The sequence below is a fragment of the Eublepharis macularius genome, chromosome 15 (genome assembly GCF_028583425.1).
Source record: "Eublepharis macularius isolate TG4126 chromosome 15, MPM_Emac_v1.0, whole genome shotgun sequence".
Classification (NCBI taxonomy): domain Eukaryota; kingdom Metazoa; phylum Chordata; class Lepidosauria; order Squamata; family Eublepharidae; genus Eublepharis; species Eublepharis macularius.
The window spans coordinates 35,601,669-35,623,524 of NC_072804.1; the positions used below are offsets into that span (position 1 = coordinate 35,601,669).

The window sequence follows — 21,856 nt, forward strand, 5'->3', positions numbered from 1 at the left end:
CCCACTTAGAAAGCCAGATTGATTTTCTTAGATGTGCATTCTGCCTTTGGTGCAGAGGATATGGGAGGCCAAGTGTAGAATACAGGGTACACTTTAAGGGGGCAGCCTTTTAATACTTTTTCTTCTGCCCACCCCCTACAACAGCCAAAGGTCTGGTAGGGAATAAGGGCCAGGTGGCAGCTTTAATGGACAAGAAGGCACAGGGCAACCACCATCACCCCAACTTTTTCCAGACAATGGAAATTGCTGGGTTGAAATTGCTGGGTATAAATGAAAGTTGCGCCAACCCAGAGCACATCTGCCAGAGTTTACAGGCACTCCTGTTGTGAGCCTCTCATGCATACCCCAGCCACAGCCACTCTCTGCATTAAGCAAGGTAGGGTTAGGTTGCCAGCTGTATTCACTGTGGCTTATTCTCTTAAGCCTTTGGTTTTTCCTGTCATGTCAGTGTGACAAATGGTATTGCTGCTGCTTTTGAGGCAGGTAATTGAATGTTTTAGAAATCGCAGAAAGCGGCATGCGTATTGATTTTGAAGTGCTGAGCACCCCCCCACAGGCACAGTATACAATTGGGCACTTGATTACCCACACAGCAGGCATCTGTTACATAAGCAATAACTTGCGCACGATGCTGGGAGTTTATGCCAGGTGATTGCTTGCCTGGTGCATGAGTTGGAGGTGCTGTGTTCATTTGCTACAGTTCAGGGTTGCTCAACGTTTGCATGCAGTGGTTCCTCCTTGGCCTTGTTGCCGCTGACTTTTAGAAATTAGGTGCCAAAAGGCCATAAAGGCTTCTGATGTTTCTTTCACAGCCATCGGGGCCAGCACTGGACCAGTCAGATACTGGCCAAATACTTTAAAATCTTTTATTAAAAGGTCTGCAGTGTATGGAGAGAATAATGACAGCTGCCAAATTGTCCTCTAAATGTCTGGTTCCTCCAGGAAGTTTTGCGGACCACGTGGAGGCCCCACCTCCTCCTTTCCCGTCTTAGGACCACCATCTCCTGCATCTTTCTGGGCCGTCATTGCTCCTGTAAACATCCTTGACTGGAAGCTGTATGGTGCTCAAAAAGGCTTTCAGTCGGATGTTTACAGCGGCAGGCGGCCACAGTCCTCCTGAATGGAAGTGGTTTGAATCGAAGAACCATTTTGGGGGAGGCATCTGGGCGGGAGACAACTGTGGGCATGGCATCCGTTCAGGATCAACCCGTAAGTCGCAACCTTCTGCTAAACCAGCTGGGTAAAAAAGAAAATCCATCTACAAAAACATTCCATGTAGACCCACGTCTTAGCTGTCATGTAGCTGCCCCTGCATTGATTTGTAATGGTTATTTATTGCCTTTTTATTCCACTCCCCTACCAAGAAGTTCAAGGCATTGCATCTCCCTGCATCCACTTGGCTTTCTTTTGACCAAAACAGTGTATGTGGACGAACACCAAGAAAAAAAGTCTGGCTGTCCTTATTGCAGCAAGGAAATTATTTATAACTCACTGGTGTGTTGCCTTCCAGAGTTTCAGTGGTATAGGTCCTTGCCCCCAAGGAGTTCACACTCTAAATTTTTATTGGGATGGGGGGGGGGACCACAGGGGAGAGAGAGCCCCAGGTGACATAGAATAAATGTGAGCAAATGCAGGTTTCACATGTTATGTTAGACAGATGTGTCCAACCTTTCTGAAACTATTATTTGGATGCCTCTTAGGATATGAGCGTGATGTGTGTGCACAGCACCATTAAACAACCTCTACAAGTCTCCTGTTAGGATAGGAGGAATGTTACAGGGTTAATGGCCAGTCTAGTGCACTTTTCAAGTGGACTTAGGAAACACACAAATGGGGGTTACTTCTAGCCTCCTGCAGTTAGTTGTTGGATCACCAGTCTTTTTTCTTCTGTGAAACTCACAACAACGTGAAGTGCTCCTTCCTGCTGAATTCATTGAACTTGGGGGATGCGAGTGAGTGCAGGAGCAGTTTGCTTCCTTGTCGTTCAAGACTGCTGCTAGGGAAGTTCTGAGACTTTTTAAAAGCTTCTCCCGGAAAGCTTAAAGATAGTGCTAGTCCTCTGTTCTGAGGAAGCTTGAATCTCCGAGATTGCTGTAGGGGCCACCCGCTTGCTCTCTTTGAAATTTGACCCCACAGCAGCTTGGGCTTCTGTCATCTGATGACTACAGAGAGTGCCTGCTTCCAAAATTCTGTTTTGGCCAATTCAGAATGCAGATGCCTGGGATTTTGAAAGTGGCTGTAAAACTGATGTTCAAATAGCAAAAAAGGAATCTTGCAGCACCTTAAAGACTAGTGGGTTTATCGTAGCGTAGTCTTTCATGAGCTGCTGCCTGCTTCATCAGATGCCTGAACGAATTCTCTTGGTGCATCTGATAAAATAGGGGTCTTGTCCACAAATGTTTATGGGACCAGAAGTCTGTTGATCTTTAAGGTGCCATAGGACTCCTTTTGTGGGTTTGCCTCAACAGTCTTATACAGCTGTGGCCTCTGAAATTGACACCGGATTGAATGTTCAGATTGTGGCTGAAGCCTTCTCTCCAGCCTTTAGCAAGCGTGCCGGGCTGGCACTTTCAAGTGAATGAGAACACTTGAATGCTACTCAGTGATAACATTCAAGAGACTCTTGCTTTTAAATCATGCTGCATTGCATTGTATTCTATGCATTAAAAGAGGTGCAGGAGTTGAGCAAGTGTTTGAACTTGGAACATAGAACTGTGTCCTGAACATACATATGATAGGAGACTCTCGCATTGCAAACAAGTGAAGAGTTAAACCACGTTCTTCACTGTTGCTTAGCGCTGGAAGTTTGCAGGGGGATGTCGTCCCCCGCCCCATCCTTTAGAATTTGAAGTGGAAGAGTGAGATTTCCTTGCTGCCAGCAGGATCCAAAGAGCTGTGGGCAGAGCTATGACACCCACCCCAGCTTTATCAGCATCCCTGCTCTAGCCGAGTGGGTCACCAAGAGTTGCTCTGTATTTCCCTCCTTCCTGCATGAATTACTACAAGGCAGTCCTCGCTCACTTCTGCTGGCTCTGAAAAAGGCAAGGCGCTCCTTGGCTGTTCAGCTTGCCCCAGGAGGTAGTATGCCAGGGATGGATGTGGCTCCTTCTGCCAGTGATTGCAACACTCTATGAGCTTTGGGCAGGATGAAGTCACCCTCTGCATCTTAATAGCTTGCATTCCTGGTTAATATTTCACAATGCTCTGGGCAGAAACAGCTTTACATCTGAACCAGTTTGAACCAGGCCATGTCCTGCCGGAAACTGCTGCGACTGCCCGTTTTCAGTCCATGGTAACATAACAGTTGTTAACGGTGTCCGCTTCTCCCCGAGTTATCGTTTTGAGCAAGCTCAATTGTATTGGCTCATCCTTTGCTTGACAGAAGATAAAAGTCTGGCTTTAGACAAAGAGAAGAAGGCGCAGACCTTTGGTTTATTTGTAGCAATCCCTTTTCAACCCTTGTTGAGTCATAAAGGAATTTTTCCTTCTCTGTAAAGATAGCCAGCCCCCTTTCTAGAGCCAGGAACTTCGTGCAGTCCAGTGTCTGTACAGAAGAGCCTGACGCTATGTTGATGGAATCCATTCCAGCCATTCTTGGCAGCGTTGCCTCTTGGCCTCTGCTAAACTACAGGGCTGCCCTCAAACATGTTTTGTGATGATAGATTTTTGCAGCAATAATTCTTCACAGTCCAGACACTATGTAAAAGTCAATTTAAAAAGAGTATCACGCTTAATTGTACTCAACTTCCTTTTTTTTTAAAGCACATTAAGGATATTGGGTCGAAACCTGCATATCTCTAGAAAAGAGCTTAAGGCAATGACTTTTCAGATATATTTAGAATAACCTCAAAAACACTCTTGACACAACCTTTGCTCCCTGGGCAGAGGAAACATGGATGCCAGCTGTACAGAAGTGATGGGTGGCCTATATCCCTCATGTGCAAGAGGAGTTCTCGAAAGGAATTTGGGTTCTTCTGATGTGTTCAGCAGGCTTCTCCATTTCATGTACCTTTCTGTGTAGCAGGAACAAGCGATCGAGTCTGGCAAGTTGCCATTGACCTGAGTTGTGTTTAGCCCTAGCAGCTACTGCTGCCGCCAGCTTTTGAAGGATGCAGAATCCCCATCTCCTCTTGGCTTCTGGCCTTTCTTGGCCCCTCTTGCCTTTGGCTGGGAATTCTGTCTCTTAACCATTACGGACCAGAGGGAAGGCAGCAGAGGTTGGTCTGAAAGCTGCCTTCTCTTGCAAGCTGTTGCATGTGCTATGCAGGCCCGGCGTTTCCCATGCAGCAGCACGTGTAAACATCCTACACTCTCAGCTGTGACTTTGCAGTGGCTGGGAGGAGGTTGTTTACGCCTTCTGCCATGGACTGACCATCCTGAAAACTGCTGGTATAATGCCAACCTTCCTTCCTCTTGGGCAGGGAATTGGGACTGAAGTTCTGTCTGCAGATCCACCTGTTCCCAGATTTTCTTTCTTGTGTTATCAAGGAGAGATTCACAGTTGGGGGAAGTAATGTTTGTTTTTTAAAATCTGGATCAGGATTTATCAGCGCCTTCGTGGAGTCCCGTTAATAATTCTAATTTGTAGTGTTGGTAGGGTCCAGACAGTTTCCTGGGTGCTTAGAGGGATGGGCAGGAGATCCAGGTGATGTAAGAAACTGCTAAACCTTGAGCTACCCCTGTAGCAGTCGGTGCCAGGAAGCATTCTTGCCCCCATAGACCACAGTGGGAGGATCTTAGAAACTGAGCATGAGACTGATCAATATTGGCAGATACGACTTTAATCCAAATAGCTGAACCGTAAAGAATTAGGGGAACTGTTAGTGGAACGATCTCTGTCACATTCTCTGCCCCTCCTTTCTTCCAAGGAGGACTTCCAAGGGATCACTCCATTTGATTCACAGAGCGCTCAAGAGCTAGTGTGTTACAGGACTAGCATCGGGGAGGCTTGGGTTCAAATCTTCTCTGCCATAAAGCTATCTGGGTGGAGAAAAAGCAGGTAAAAATTGAATGTAGGAAGGAGCCAACCCAGTCAAGTAGGCTAGGCAGAGAGAAAGTTGCTTTCCCATGGGCACACAGCAGGTGAGTGCTGAGTGGAGTCCCCGTGTTTCTCCCTCCCCCCCATTTTGGTCCTTCCATCATGTTGGCTGTTCAGTTAAAGCATTACTAGCTCCTGCTGCATGTAGAGGCACTCTGGGTGGTGCATCCAAAGCAGCTCAGACCTTCAGAGTGATTACTTATCCCCCCCCCGCCCCCCCAAACCCAGAACTACAAGCTCCTCCCGCATTCTGTTGCATTAGGATCTTGGATGTTGTCCCCCTTCTGCACATGATATTCACCTGCTGTAGCTGAACCCACTTCCTCTAAATTAGAATGTGCTGTACGCAAAATGCAAGGCAAGTACCTTTGCGACTGCCTGAACGCTTCAAGCTGTTGGTGCACAGCTTCAGTCAAGCACAAAGGCGTACGGTGCTTCTTGGCAAATGAACAAAATGGCTGGTTGGCTTTTTAGAAATTTGAAAATGTTTTCACTGTGTTCCTTGAGTCAATTCTTTCCCAGGCTAGCAAGGGGAAGACTTCAGTCTGGCTTATTCATCTTGCCTTCTTCTTCTTCCATGGCGTAGGAGGAAGTGCGCCAGGCCGTGACTCCGGCAGAGCCCGTCCAGTACTACTTCACGCTTCAGCAACCTGCAGCCGTCCAGGTACAGGGGCAGCAGCAAGGGCAGCAGACAACCACCTCCACGACCACCATCCAGCCAGGGCAGATCATAATCGCGCAGCCTCAGCAGGGGCAGGTCAGTTGACAAGCTTGGATCATGCAGATCCCTTTGCAAATGGCAGCACCTTCTACAAGAGCAAGGAACCTCTTGTGACTGGTGATGCCTCCTTGTACTGGGAAGAAAATGCTGCCTTTAATGGAATGGGTACATGGATGTCTACCTTTGGAGTTTGAAAATTTCTCCAAAAATGCATTGAGTGTTCCACTAGCGTTGGTCAAGTTGAAGAAACAGAGCTGGTTGTTAGTATATTTTTCCAGCCTGTATACTGCCTGTTTGGCTTCACGGTCTGTCTGCAATATCAGTACAATTTAAAAATCAAGCTGCTCTAAGGACAATTGAAACATAAAACAGTGACAGTAAGAACAGGAGCAGACTAAGTTGACTGTAGTCTGCTCCTGTTCTTACTGTCACTTACTGAATGCATCAAAAGTAGCAAGTTTCCCCAACGCTCTTTACCATCTTCAGATGCCCTGGGGCATACGAGTGGGTGCCGTTTATCAGTGAGAAGCAGGAATGGGAGTCCCCTAAGGAAGGGGAAATGAATTAAATAGAGGTCTTATGTCCTCTCTATTCCAGTTCTCCCAAAGACCTACTGGAATAAGAAATTCTGTCTCTTCTGTTTGTGTTGTTTGTCATCAAGCCTTCCAGAATGGCAAGCAGCTCATCTAAATAAACCAAATTGGAAATAATCCTTTTTCCCCACTGTGAACAATGTTGCTCTGAGCCAGTGGTTGCTTTCTGTGACCAGACATTTGAACTGTGCTGCCATTTGCATTCAGTTGGCTGGTTTCACCATCAGCACTGGCTGTGGATCAATAAAAGTCTAGGCCAGTTCTGCTCTTCGTATGTTTGAAGCAAAACATCTGAAAATTCATTCTGAAATTCTTGTGTCATCCATCACCGTACAGTTCCAGGATTGTGGGTGGGGGTATCCCCCTTCTGTTATGATGGAAACCAGTAATCTTTTTCTCCTTTGTGGGTATGTTTTCTTACACGCGCCCACACTCCTTTCAGATTGGCAGTGTGGCAGGACACTAGCCAGACTTGTCATGCGGCTGAGGATTTCCCCAGAAACATGGTGCTCCCTCTTGTGCTGTTTTTCCCCCAGACCACCCCCGTGACCATGCAGGTGGGCGAGGGCCAGCAGGTGCAAATTGTCCAGGCACAGCCACAAGGACAGACGCAACCAGCGCAGAGCGGGACCGGGCAGACCATGCAAGTGATGCAGCAGATCATCACCAACACGGGTGAAATCCAGCAAATCCCGGTAAGAGGCTTGTGGGGTGCTTCTCTTCTGAGCCACCATTCCGAACACCAACAGGACGTAATTTTTCCCCCTGCCCAGATGATCTGCTCTGCTCCCCAGACGGTTAGCTGATAGCCCTTGAATCTCCTACCCGACATTAAAAACAGCTCGCAGCTCTTCATGCTCTTTTCTCCCACTCTTGCTGTTCCCCCAAGTGGTTGCCTCCTCGCTATCAAGCCAGCTTTGCTATAATATCGATCCTTCTCTCTTATCGCTTGGATTTTGAAGTTCAGAAAAAGCGGGCATAAGGCAAGCGAGCCAGTTACTTGTTCAAATGCTTCCCCCTCATCTAATATTTCTGTTAGATGAAAGGCCAAAAACTCCACAACACGCTCTGACGTCTCTTGAAATGGCCTCTTCTGAGCGTTTGGAATCTGCTCTTTGCCACCTTCTCGAATCTGCACTGACTCCCAATCACTTTCTACGAGCTTATGAAACTCTTTATTCCAATAATTAGCCCAGTATGGTCTTTTGTGGAGGAGAGAAAGGACTTTTCAAGCACACGTGAGTTTCTTTAGCTTGGAGATAGGAGGCGTGTGGGTTGGAGCTGGGACCTTCTGCTTGCAAATCAGGTGCTGAGCCGTAGCCCCTCCCCTGTTCCGCTCTTGCAAGAGGTTTCTTCCCAATTCTCATTGTTCTGTAGGCACTTGGCTTCTCTTGTTGTCTTTTGTTCTTTTGCTACCATTGACTTATGGCACTGTTTTTTCAAATTCTGGGTGGGCTTCCAGGGAAAATGCCACTTGGACAGTTGGTGCCAAGTTCCAGGAAGGATCCTGAAGCAGCAAGAGCTAGAAGCATTTTCCTCCCATTGACAGAGGTCCAGCGGTGCAGCCACTAGCATGTCTGTGCAGATTGCAAAGGCTGCAAAGAAGTAGGGAATAACTGGGCGCTCTAGTCCACAGCAGCCTCCTTCCTTGGCTGCCTGGTTTTAGGGGGAAGGCTGAGATGCCCTGTTTTAATTCTCTTTGTACCAGTGTTGGATGGGTGGCCCAGTCAAAATACAGCTCCCTTGGAGCACAGCAGTAGGCCAGGATGAATGCACCTTGGCTGTGTGCAAGGATTCTGGGTGCACTCTCGCTGTAGCGATGACTGTCAGTGGGGTGGAGTATCAGGACGGACAGTAGGTTTCAGAGGAAATCCCAAGGAGGTCTTGAACAGCCTCCTCCACTCTTTCTTTTCTTTGGTGTTCCTTCTCAGTTCTCTTTTGTCAGTCTTAAAGATGGCTTGCCACATCTTGTAGCTGTTAAGAAAACTGTTATTGCTACCTGTGCGTTACATGTAGTACACTTGAACCATAAATAATATTTAGTGCTGCAAGTAAAATTTAAATACTACTTCCTCTGCTACCAAAGCTTTTTAAAAAATGTTGCAGTAGGCCCTCTGGTTTTTATGTTCCACCCGTCTTCATAAAACCAGTCTTGTTTGCAACCCGTAAAACAACATGAAAAGGGAAAAAAATCCTTAAACAATAAATTGTACGTATGCTATGCAAAATGTTTACATGAGATATGCACCAAATGTATGCAAAATATACCAGCTGCAGCTTAGGGAAATGCTAACAATGGTTTTGCAGATACAAATTGATGGTGACCTTCAAGGATGGAGAATTTAGTTTTTCAGTAGTCTCTTCTGAGTCAAAGGATCTTTAGTTGTCTACAGCAGAACAGTGCTGAACCACTGAAAATCCATTACTGCCAATGAGTTAATTATTCTGGTTAAATTCTAACTAGATACCTCTGGTTGCAAAAGCCCCCTCTCCCCCGCAGGCATATTTCAGCCCTTGAAAGATGACTGCATTAGAAGCCTGTGCTTGCATAAAGTTTATAGCTGCTGCAGGGGGCGATTGCTTTTAGAAACAAATACCGGATGGTTTCACAGAGTGCTGGAGAAATCACTAAGCTCCAGAGCTTCAGTTTGAGGAGCAAAGAATTTAAAACGTATGCCTAAAATACTTACCTTGCCGTCTCTCATGCTCCACTCCAACTCCTTTTAAAAAAGACACCTTGCGCGTAATACTCTAGTATCTGATGTAAAGGAGGAGAAATTAATATCTCAAAATGTCGGTTGGGTTTTTTAATTTAATTTTACATAGCCACGGATTCTGGAGTATGCAGAATAGAAATACTTTGAATAAATCAAGTATGGCTGTCTGGGGAAAATAATATTGGACAGTAGAGATGCTGTGCAAGACATCCAGCAGCTGAGCCTAAGCCCTGCCCACTCTTTTAGTCCCCTCAGCCGTTGTGTTGTGCTGCCTGGCATCCCAGCTGAATCGCTCCTCACTTTCTACGCGTAAGAATGATTTTTTTTTTTTTTAGTTGTGTGGATGCATCTGGAAGGAGGATAAAGCAGCTGGGTGCTGAGGACAGAGGGCTCCTCTTCTGCTCCTTTGACCCTTTTCTTCTTGCTAGCAGCTTAAGGGTGCTGGGGCAGGGTTGAGGCATTGAAGGGGGAAAGGCTCACAGCATCTGTGAACCAGAAACTCTGCAGCCCTTACTTGGCTAACCCTAGTTTCAGGTGGGTAGCTGTGTTGGTCTTCAGTCAAAGAGCAAGATTTGAGTCCACAGAGATTTGAGTCTCTCAGAAGGTTATACCGTGGAAATCTTGTCAGTCTCTAAGGTGCGTGTGCAAAGAGAGAATCACGGCACTATATCCACATGAGAGAATACAACTCTGAATACTAACTAAACAAAATCTGTCAACTCCGTATATCAAAATATTCTCTATTAGTATTGTGAATTAGTGATAAATAACATTCCTTTTACAAAGGGTATATCTATACAAAGTTCAAGAAATACATACCCAAAATTCTCAGACAAAATCTAAAAAAGACATATCCAGAATGGTCAGTCAAAGAACAATCTTTGACATACATAACAAAAATCCAGCTACTTCTCAAAAGGTTATCTGTTTCATATAAGCTACAAATAACATCTGCTGATTAAAGACACACTCATTTCCTCTGCTAACCGAGTAAGTTCATTAACAATATTTTATGTATAAGTCCTTCAACCATAAAAATTCTGTTTGGTTTAGCCAGAGGTTTATAAATTCATAAATGAGAAGCATCACAGAAAATCTGAGCAGCGTATTGTTGAGGTTGCTCTCAAGGCTGACGGGGAGCCAGCTGGACTGCCCCGTTTCCTAACTTCTTTGTCAAAGCAGTGGCAGCTCAAACCTGATCTTCCTCCTACTGTGATTATAGTCTTGACAGGTAGCTAGATTTTGATACACAGGGTTGACAGATTTTGTTTAGTTAGCATTCACAGTCATATTTTCTCACGTAGCACTTACTTTAAGGTGCTACTGGACTCAAATGTTGCTCTTCAGCTGACCCTGCGTTATGTTGAACATGACTGACTTTCCCCAAATCAAGAAGGCGGCGGGGGGGGGGGGGGGTGTTTTAAGCAACTGACTGTGTCCTCTCTGTTCTCCTCCATCTCCATTTGTAGGTTCAGCTCAATGCTGGCCAGCTGCAGTATATCCGTTTGGCTCAGCCCGTGTCGGGCACTCAGGTGGTCCAGGGACAGATCCAGACGCTCACGGCCAATACACAGCAGGTATAGATCAGTCCTGAAGGATTTGAAAGCAGCTCGTAACATAACCCTGTCTAATGGGAAGGAAATCAAGGACCCTCAGAGAGGGTGGCCTTCCTGGTCTTTAGTTTCCGCAGTCTGAATAATATATCTCCCTTCCTGGGGCAGTGGGAAGGGGGGCCCTCCAAGTCATTTGGGGAAGCTTGTGGTTGCCATGGCCTTTATATATCAAGCAACTGCATACAAGACAACTCCCGGAATCCATCCTACTTACCCTGTCCTCTTATTGGTAGAGGAAAAGAATTTACCATTTACAGTTCAAATGAAACATCCACTTTCAAGGAACACTCTTTGCATGGCAAACAGAAAGACAGTGTGCAAAAGATACGGCCTGGTGTTCCCACTTGGAAAAACTGCTGCTAAAGTTGCCAGCTTTCTTCAGCAAATTCAGCTAAATCTTGTTCCTTTCCTCTTTCTCAGGCCCATCTTATATAGGTCAGCTTTTCCATATCGGCCACCTGCCAGCCTTCAGCCGACCATTCTTTGTGTTCAGGCACCGTATCTAATTTCCAATGCCTAGCGAGAACTATTTTAGCTGCTGCTAATACTGGTTCATTTTTTAAAATCCCCCCCCTTTTTTTTAACAGTTACATTCTGTGTAACCGTAATATTCTGACTTCCTCAGACCTGGGACCCAGTTTGATCCCGCATTTGATGCTTTATACAGTCCTTTCTCCTGTTTCATCTTCTCGTTCCCTTGCTGATCTCTCTCCTCTTAAAACGCACACACTCACATGCACACACACACACAAACCCTCTCCATAGAAAAGGCATCAGTCAAAGACAAATGCTAAGATCCATCCTGCTCACTTATCCAAAAGTTTACAGCTACAGGCAGCTTCTTGCAGGTGGTGTTATTGCTCAGTTTTTCATCTGCTTGTGTTGTGACGTCTGCTTCATTCTGCTGCATGCATTGGCTTCCACATGAGCAAACTAAAACTGAAATCTCATGCACACCTAAAACACACCATGCTTCTTTTGTCCTTCCCCACCCCCCACCCCCCCAATACCTGTGGTTTTATTTCCTTGTAATCTCTCTCATGCAGGGAATTTGTTTTGCAAATTGACTTGTCCTTCCTGTATAGGACATGTATCTGTCGAACCAGGGAGTTCTACTCTCTCTATTTCTGTTGGCCTCCTCCAGCTGGTAAATAATTAAAATAGAACAATGTGAAGGTTTAGCATTTGCAGAGGCCTTGGATACCAACCAAGGAGAAGAGCGATGTTGGTGGGCAGATTAAATTTGCCCTTAGCTTCAAAGTGGCCCTGCAGTATTTCACATCATTGTGTGTCTGTTTAATTAAATCTTTTGCACGGATTCCTTCCTATAAGGGTGAGATTACCAATCTAAATGTATCGACAATTGTTTCTTGTAGATTGCACAGACTGAAGTTCAGCAGGGACAGCAGCAATTCAGCCAGTTTACTGATGGACAGGTATGAATTCCGGAACCTGTTGTGGCTATTGGCAATTTGGTCAGGTCTGCTCCAGAAAAGAGAGAAAGGAGTCTGGTAATGGCAAAACAAGAATGGAATTTGGGGGGGGGGGTTTTCCATCCCCCCCCCCCCAGTGTGCTTTCCCACATTTACCTTCATCGTACTTTTGAAGATGAAGGTGCCGTTCACTGTGTGGAGTGGATCCCTGAGAAGAGAGGGAAACCTTAGTGATCTCTTGCTTTGTTGTCTTCCAGCAACTGTATCAGATCCAGCAAGTGACCATGCCTGCCGGTCAGGATATCACCCAGCCCATGTTCATCCAGTCCACCAATCAGACGACAGATGGACAGGCCCCCCAGGTCACAGGAGATTGAGCTGGCCCAGCAGGAAGGGTCTCCGGATGGGACAGAGCCTGCACCAACTGGATTACCTTGCTGCCAGCCTGGCCCGAAGATGCTTCTCTGCCCTGCCCCGCCCAGTTTCCCTGCTCCCAGATCCCTTCCCCAGTTTATGTATCTTCCTTTGATCCAGAGCTGTCAAGGGCTGTAATCTGTGACTGAATGATACGGACTGCTGTAAGTCTGTTGGGAGGTAGGGATATCCCCCAGACAGACAATAATGCAATATGTTTCTTCATTTTTATTTTTTTTTTAGAAATTCCAAATTCTACATTTTTCGGTAATTCTATCTGGTACCCACTGTTGATTTTTTAAAAGGAATTTATCTAGCATTGTGGTTATTCTAGTTCCCATTAATTTAACAGTCTGCATCTTTTCTTTGACCCTCTGACCAGTGAACTCTTGTCCCGTGTTTTTGCCTGTACTTAGCATTAGACAAACACATCTTACCTTTGTGATTCAGCAAGAATGCGTCAGTGTGTGTGTGTGTGTGTGTATATATATTTGTGTGTGTGTGGAAAAGGTTTCCTCAATTTTTTTTTAAATAAAGGAATTTCTACGCCTAAGTATTGGTATTTGCAGCTTCAAAAGGACAAAAAGTCATTGCCCCCTCCACCGCCATTCCTGTGTTATAAATCTATTTTCTAAAGGCTTTCAAGTTGGCTCGACACCATTTTGGAATCATTTGAGAGAATTTGGACACACAAATATGCGTCATTGGTTAACTGTATAAAGTTAATGCATGTATTTAAAAGCTGCATGAAATGCAATAAACTTTTTTTTTTAAGATAGTCCAGCTGTCTGTCTTTCGCTGGCGCATCCCATTGGCTACCCCTGGCCATGTCATAGATGGAACAAGACGTTTTCGTGACTGAGGCAGAAGCTGTAAATCACATACACACTTACAAGGCTTAATAACCTAAAGAGGTGGGCAGCCCTGTAGTGTGATGTTAAGAGAAACTCGGTGGTCCCTTATACAGTATTTGGACCCATTTGGTGAGTGTCTCGCAGCCGAAGCCCAGAGGTGGAAATGATTCCATCCTAAGCAGAGTTGCACCCTTCTAATTCCTTTGTGGCCAGTGTGCTTAAAAGAATGTCACTCTGTTTGGGATGACAGATAATGTGCCACTAGGCTATGCTCCACCCTGCTTCTGCACCTCCCTGCTGCAGGGCCTTGGTGGAGTTTGTCTCTGCCTGCTTAGCCTGGGGTGGGGGAGCAGAAGTGCCCTGTGGGAGAGGCAGGCAGGAGTGCAGGCTGTCTGTGCTGTGGTGGAGTCCAGAGGTTCTCCTGCTCTTAGCAGGGCATGTCCCAAGCTCCTGTTGTTTGGCTGCATGTGCACCCACCATTTTTCTGTCCATTTCAGTAGGAAGCACTGCAAAAATCTAGTAGCAGAGACAGGCAGTATAGTAGGAGAGGATACTTAACCTCATTTCTCAGAGCAAAGGAATGGATTGGGAGTAGCCAAACTGCTACAGAAGAAGACCACTGCCTGGTTGCCATTGTTATGTCTTTCCACACAATGATTTTACTATCTCTGCAAATCTGAAGTCTGCAAGATGGTTTTGATGATTTTAAGTGTGTATGTGTCTTTAAATGCTTGGTGCGGGACAGATGAAGAGGGGGGGTAAAAGAGAGGGATGAGTGAGTGAGATGATTGGTTGATGACTCAGTATAGGCAGAGTGAATGCAGTTTTTAGTTACTGAGTGGAGAGAGAGCATTCAGTCTGGACAAAGCAGGCAACCTGTGTGGAAGCCTGAGTGGATTCGCATTCTAGTCCAGTTAGGCGATCTGTGTGAAGCCTGAACGGTGTGTTTCTGAGAAAAATATTCCGTCTGGGTTTTGACAGGCAAGCTGTGTGCAGCCTGAGAGTATCTCTGAATTTCTGAGAGAAAAAATAACCTGTGTGAAAACCTGAACTGTGTGTCTGAGGGAACTTTCTATCTAAAGCAGGCAAACTCTGTGTGCACCTGAGAGAAAGTCTATGTGTATTTGAGTGAGAGATTGATCTATCTGAAGCAGGCAAATTGTGTGTGAGCCTGAGAGAGAAAGCTTATGTATATCTCTGTGACTGAACCGATGAAGAGAAACTTTAAGAACTTATAACTATCTTTGAAACCATCAAGTTTAATTAACAGTATGAAACCGATACACGTCTTTTAAAAAATAAGTTTATTTTGGTTTTTTTAGGTCTCAGAGTATCAGAGAGCCAGTTTGGTGTAGTGTTTAAGAGCACGGGACTCTAATTTGGAGAACCAGGTTTGATTCCTCACTCCTCCGCTTGAAGCCAGCTGGGTGACCTTGAGTCAGTCACAGCTCCTAGGAGCTCTCTCAGCCCCACCCACCTCACAGGGTGATTGTTGTTGTGGGGATAATAATGACATACTTGGTAAACCACTCTGAGTGGGTGTCAAGTTGTCCTGAAGGGCAGTATATAAATTGAATGTAATTATTATTATTATTATTCCTATATCGCATTCCTATCCTCAGGGCCACATAGTCCCCTGAAGAAGCCTGACGTTTGGGTACGTTAATAAAGGAGAAATTTAAATTATTTTGGAATATAATTCCTGGTGGCAGCAATCTACCCAGAGGGGGCAAGAAGAAAAGGGTTAAAGGCAAAAGCTAACTACACAAAAAGAAAATGGTGGTAAGAATGGTGCTTGACCATACATTGCCCACCAAGCGTCCTGACTTGGATCCTGTGCTTTCTGGTCCCGGTCCAGCACTGCTGGCTAAAGCATGTTGACTGTGCAGTGTGCTTTGTATATTACATTCAGTCCACCGTCAGAATCGGTTTTACATTCCTGCCCTTGTAGTCCTTTCTTCAGAGAATTTTTGTAGGCCGACTCTCTGGAGACTTGTTGGTTTGATTTGTCCTCCAAGTTGAATTCTTGTACCTTAGCTGACGTGGGGTTTCAAGTGAATTTGCAAGCCATGATAAGTGAGCCAGGCTCCAGTCTTGCGCCGGCACAGCAGGGTCTGGTGCAGCCTCCTAAGAAGCCGAAGATACTTCCCCATGGCCTCCACATTCAGTGCCTCAGTGGCACAGCAGTCCCATCTTTCCACACCTCACCAGGAGGTATCTAGTGACATACCTGGGCAAAGGCCCCTGCGTGTGACTCTGCTGCTGTCAGGAGCAGTTGTGAGTTGACGGCCAAAAAGAGGAGCATGCTGTCGGCTGCCTTAATGAATCTCCATTTCGGGAGCTGGGCAAGCTGATGCATTCGTTCATTGACGACTCATTGAGGCAGCATGGCGATGGATGCTAACTAGAGGCCGCTCTACACACTTGATCTCCTTTCTTAGGATTCAGATTTTCAGGCAGGCTGATTTTGTGTATGTGTGTACTCAGAGTAAGTCCCACTGTGTTTGATGTGATTTACTAACACAGAAATGATCATAGGATTGCAGACTTGTACTCTTCAGTAGCCTCAGCGCTTTTTGGACACAGAAAAGGGGTTTTTGTGGTCACTGAAACACAGTATATGAAATACAAATTTTAAGTGGTTTTTCAAATGGATAAAAAGGTCACCTGCAAAATACATTTTGGTTATAATGTACTTGCATACAAAAAAAAGGGGATTTGTTAAATGAAGCTGCATCTCAAAGCATGTTTCATCAGTGCTCGGATTCCTTTTCTGTCCTTTTCATGAGCTTCAAACATACCTCTTAGGGACACCTGCTGTGGAATCAGGAGGCATTGAGAGTCCTGTGTTGGAACAGTAGATTTGCCCCACTTCAGAGAGGCAATTTTTGAACACTTCCCCCATTTAAAGAAAAAGCTGCTTGCTATTTTTCTACATGCAGGAAGGCTTTTTAAAAATAAAAAATACAGGTGATAGTCCAAGTATGCCATACTTTGGTGTAGTGGTTAAGAGTGCAGGACTCTAATCTGGAGAGCCAGGTTTGATTCCCCACTCCTCCACTTGAAGCCAGCTGGGTGACCTTGGGTAAGTCACAGCTCTCTCAGCCCCACCCATCTCACAGAGTGTTTTGTTGTAGGGATAATAATGGCATACTTTGTAAACTGCTCTGAGTGGGCATTAAGTTGTCCTGAAGGGCGGTATATAAATCGAATGTTGTTATACTTTACCTTCCTTCGAATGTTGTACAAGCCATTTTTCATTCCACTGTGTGGGTAGGGTAGGCTAGAAGTAGACCTTAGCTACAGAACGAGCCGAAGAAGCCAGCAGCAGTTCCAGTGTTGGCAAGCTTCCTCGCAGGCATCTGGCGGGGCCAGAAGGGAGCCACTCCAAGAAAGAAAATGTGTGCTCCGTTGGTCACTTGCTGCAGAGGAACAGATTTGGTGACTGGCCAGCAAAAGGATCTCTTACAAACAGCCTGAGACCTGCATTTTCCCAAATCCACGGCAGCATTTAGAGCTAGAAAACACAAAATCTGTTGAGGGTGCGGCATTGTGTAGCTGTATCCCACCCTCTGCCCAGCTTCTGTTAGCTGAGCCACTCACAGGTTTTGAGTGTGAAGGAGGAGTGTGCTTTTGCATGAGTCTCAGATCTGTGTATGGCTCCTGTAGATACAAACCCATAGCAGGGATGCAACATGCAACCTCCTCTGAAGTCCAAATTCTGTGCTTCCACAGTCTACCTGGTTTGTCTTCCAGCGAGTCATTCAGAGATGCAGCAGTCAGTTTCATCAGGATGATTGTTTGGGCTTCTAGGGGAGCCATTCGTGGTCTTGATTTCTCACGGTGTTCTTTGAAGACTTCCCACAGCCTACTTCTGCATCCAGCCATGTGGGGTGGGAATTACTACTTCAGTCTGTACAAAATCCTTTTAGAGGCCCCTATGAAAGTAAAATTCCGTCACCTAATCACATTTCTGTTTTTACAGTTCCACATGTGTGGTGTAAGAATTCTTCACTGACCCCGGTTTTATTCTGCACTTCTCCAGGGAGCTCAAAGCAGTATGCATGGGATTCCCTCCCCCCATTTTATCCTCACAACATCCCTACAGCGTGGGCTAGACGAGTGTGACTGGCCAAACTCACACACAGCCGAGGGGAGAATTTGTGCCTGGGTCTCCCAGACCCTCATCCCATACTAAATCAAAGACTGTTGGATTGCAGTGGTTAATCGGTCTAAGCAGTGCTTTTTTCCCTAAAAAAATGTTTCGGGGTACTCACAGTTTGACTCAAGAAAATCACCATTTTATAGTTCAAATCCGAAAAAATAAATGCAGTCAATGGACAAAATTACCAAGAACATGCATCACCTCATATTACACAGCTCACAATAACTTCCAGATTGGCATGAGGCTGTGTTCTCTAACATCTTCCCGATTCCTCTGCTTGCTTTTGGTGTCTGTTGCCAGATGTCGTCCTTTCAAAAACCATGAATTTACATACACTGAAGGCTTAAAGGAGGACCTCTATAGATTCCAACTACCAGAGCTCCAACTGGCTTAGAGAAGACTTGTTTGTATTTGTCTGTACCCTAACAATCATCGATTATGCCAGCGATCTTGGTGGCATGTTCGATGCTCAAAGACGTTCCTTTTTTTGTAAGACGAACAGCGCTCCTAGTGAGTTTAAATGTAACTAAACATCTTTGTTGCCAACATACGCTACATAAAACTTAACAAATCACATAAATATCCATAATAATACGTTGGGAGTTGGTTTTGCGGGAATTCCAACATTTTAAATTTTTTACTTTCTCCCGTTAGATTCACAAAATGTTTAGGGGTATGCGTCCCCCTGCGTCCCCCCAGGAAAAAAGCGCTGGGTCTAAGAAAGATGCGCTGCTTGCTCTATGACTGACCTCTGCCCTCGGATTTCAGAGATCTCATAAAGCAGTACCGGTGTGGTTTTAAACTGTAAAGGAAAGAACTGATTAGGGGGAAGGAAGGAGAGAACTATGCTGAGGGCCTACCTGGTTGTAGAAATTATTTTAAACCACCAAGTGAGCGAGGGGGGGGGGGGTGGACAAGCCGTTCTAGTGCTCTTGTCTGTCTCATGCCCACTAGAGGGGGCACAACACCCACATCTCCCATTGGTCTTCTGGTCCTGCAGTTCAGAAAGTAAATTGCCCCTTTCAAGGTTTGTCTTTTTTGAATATGTGGAGGGGTTGGTCTTGTTGCTGTGTAGCTGGGCTTTAAGTGCAAAGAGGGCAGATCTGCGTTTTTGTTGAAATGATATGCCACGGAGTTTCATACAGCACTTACAGGGAGGGGGCATCTCCTACCTGAAAACTAAAGAAAAAGATTGCAGGTCTCCCCTGTAGTATTAGTTTAGCAGTTGTTCAAGGATCTTCACTCCCTCCAAGGAATCCTGGGAAGTGTAGTTTGGGGTGGTGCTGAGATGTTTTGAGAGCCCTGCCTCTCCCACCCATCTTGTAGCATGGAACGCCAGTTCACAGGGCGTCCCTGGGGAGGAAATTATCATTAACTACTTTTAAGTCAATTGTGTAGACATTCCCAAATCTGATCCTGCCTGTTAGGGTTCTAAAAACATGAAACCAATATTTTTTCAGGAATGGGGACATGTTTCTGGAAATCATCTCATTACTGCATAACATTTATGTTTTCAGTATGCAACATACATGCTGTATTTATCTTCTTATATTCAAGGCTGCAACCCCAAAAATGATTACTTCAGTGTGAAATTTAAAGGGGCTTCTCTTTTCCACCCTCTAGTATCCCCTTGTTTCCTATAGGATCTGTTTGGGGTTACTCGCAATCTTGCAAAATCAAAAAGAGTCCAGTAGCACCTTTAAGACTAACCAATTTTATTGTAGCATAAGCTTTCGAGAATCAAGTTCTCTTCGTCAGATGCCTGATACAGAGACTGTCGAAGAGAACTTGATTCTCGAAAGCTTATGCTACAATAAAATTGGTTAGTCTTAAAGGTGCTACTGGACTCTTTTTGATTTTGCTACCACAGACTAACACGGCTAACTCCTCTGCATCTATCGCAATCTTGCAGAAATTGCAGCAAATGGCAAGTGGGGGGCCTGGATCCCCCAGAACATTTCTGTGAAAGGAAGGATTTCTACCTGTGGACCATGGATTTTACTTCCTTGCTTCTGCTGTGGCATAACTTGGCCCCTTAAATGTTGAGTTTTTTTGGGGGGGGACCTTCCCCCCTCCCCCGAAGCTAAATTCTGGGATAGAATTTGCAGCTGTCTGCAACAAGAAAGGAGATGCAAGAAAGTTTGGTTCCACAAGCAGAGATCCTTCACACTGCAAAAAAAAAAACCACCTCTGATGGATGCAAGTCATGTTTTCCACTTCAGATGATGTAAATTCAAAGCAGATTTTGATCCCTAGATTAGAAAGATCTTTTTGGGGGAGGGGTGTAGAATTCTGCTTTTCCTTTCTCAACTATTTGCCAGGCGTGGTTTGGACGTTTGTGGAATGCCCACCAGATTTTTGTAGCTGTTGAATCCCCCTTCTTGGGGTTCAAAGTTTGCCAGTTTATGCTTAAAGTCCAAGAACTAAAATAGGACTGATGGGATTATATGAATGGTTAGATCTGGAAATAAAAAACTTGGGGGGGGGGGCTGTAGGGGGACAGACCCAAGAGCATATCCACTGGTGGAGTCATGGGAAGGAGGAGAATAAAAGTAGTTTCATTACAAGAAGTGGTGGATCTTTAAAGGGCTGGAATAGATTTGCACTCTTCACAAAAGAGGGAGGATGGGTTGTCTCCCCCCATCAGTTGGCAATCTTTTATAAAACAGAAATTTCTTGGGCCCCCCACCACCACATGGCTTTAGTTCATCTCCCCACCACCACTCCCAGCTTTTTGCGAAGGAGGAAAGAATTGGATCAGGCAGCAGCACAGAGGTGAGTTTAAAGCCTGGTAAGAAGAAAACACCCCTGTGGGAATCTGCACACACATGGCGCGTCTTATTGAAACAGGGACATGTGGCTGCTTTGCCCAGGAAGCAGCCCAGTTTCACTGAGACACGTGCAATTGCCAAGTCCCACAGGAAAGTCAGTGCCATATTGAAATCAAGCCTTAAGTTTTGAGGAAGAGGAGGTTGCTAAAAATAGGCGTGGGCTCACAACCTGCATGTGCCTCCTGGGGAACAGGCCCAGGCTGTGACGCTAAAGGATGGTTCATGTTCCTCACCCTTCCTAAAAAGAAAACAAAAAGTCCAGCTAGAGTTGCCAGCCTCCAGGTGAGGCCTGGAGATCTCCCAGAATTGCAACTGGTCTCACAACTGCAGAGATCAGCCTCCCTGGAGAAAATGGTTGCTTTGGAAGGTGGATTCTGTGGCATACCCTGCTGAGGTCCTTCCCCTCCCCAAACTCTCTCCCTTCCCCAGGGTGCACCCCCAAATCTCCAGGAATTTCCCAGCCTGGAGTGTCAACCCTACATCCAGCAGGTCTCCCCCCTCCCCAGCCCTATGGCTCAGATACAGGCTTCCTTCCAGAGCATCTGCAGACATGGGACCTTTGCAGTGTACGTTAAAGAGTTGGAGACTGGATTTTCCTGGCATAAGATGAAAGGAAACAAGTTTGCAAGATGGCAGATGATTTGCTAAGGAGGAAGATTTTTTCCCGGTGGAGCGAAATGCCAAGGTGTCTCCCCTTGGGGCACAAGAACAAAGGGACACTCCAAGGCTCTCAAGGGCAGGACATTTAAGATCTGCAGAAAGACACCGACTGTCTCCAGTCAGCGGAAAAAAATAGGATTTTGTTACTTTGGGAGGTGAGCAGCAGGGCACAGTGTTCCTGGATGCATTTGTCAATGGCTGTCACAGTGGTCTTGGGAGGCACAAGCTTCCTGCCCCCTCTACCTTTTTTTCCATCTCTTCCACCCTCCACCAAAGTCTCACTCCTTCTAACTCTTGGCTCCTTCTCCCTTGCTGTCCCCTATGCCCGGCACTCCACTGCTCTTTCTTGTTGCTTCTGTTAGCAGTGGCTCTTCAGTAAATTGACTTGCTATGCAGTGTAGTGTGGTTACAATGTTGGACCAGGATCTGGTAGACCCAGGTTGCAATCCCCATTCTGCATAGAAACTCACTGGGAGATGTTAAGGTTACCTCACAGGGTGGTTGTGAAGATAAAATTGAGGAAAGGACAACAACATAAGCCACTTTGAGTCCCTATTGGGGAGAAGGGGGGGGGTATAAATGAAAAAAAATCTTTAGATTCATCCACGGTCTTCCTGTGCAGTCCCACATGGGACTGCGCACGCGCAGGCCTGCCGATACCGGAGATTTTTATAGCTCAAAGCCACCAGGGGGCGCTCTCGCCTTCCACCGCGCATGCGCGGCCATTTTCCCGCCTAAATGGACTATAGAAGGCGGAGCGCCCCACACATACCCTCAGTTTCCTTTTCGCCGCCGATAGATGAGGTTTTTGGCTCTT

General features: G+C 45.8%; 1 protein-coding gene across 2 annotated transcripts in view; it reads left to right on the forward strand.

Annotated features, from left to right (window-relative positions):
- Positions 1 to 12,591, forward strand: part of NFYC (nuclear transcription factor Y subunit gamma) — a 37,578-nt gene extending 24,987 nt beyond the window's left edge. Inside the window, exons 6-10 of one of the 2 annotated variants that reach the window (XM_055000070.1) lie at positions 5,625 to 5,795; positions 6,889 to 7,047; positions 10,539 to 10,646; positions 12,059 to 12,118; positions 12,373 to 12,591. In XM_055000070.1, the coding sequence (XP_054856045.1) occupies positions 5,625 to 5,795; positions 6,889 to 7,047; positions 10,539 to 10,646; positions 12,059 to 12,118; positions 12,373 to 12,492 (618 nt within the window). In that variant the 3' untranslated portion in view covers positions 12,493 to 12,591. The remainder of the gene's footprint in view (positions 1 to 5,624; positions 5,796 to 6,888; positions 7,048 to 10,538; positions 10,647 to 12,058; positions 12,119 to 12,372) is intronic. The other variant, XM_055000071.1, reaches the window with a different exon arrangement.
- The last annotated feature ends 9,265 nt before the right edge of the window (positions 12,592 to 21,856 follow it).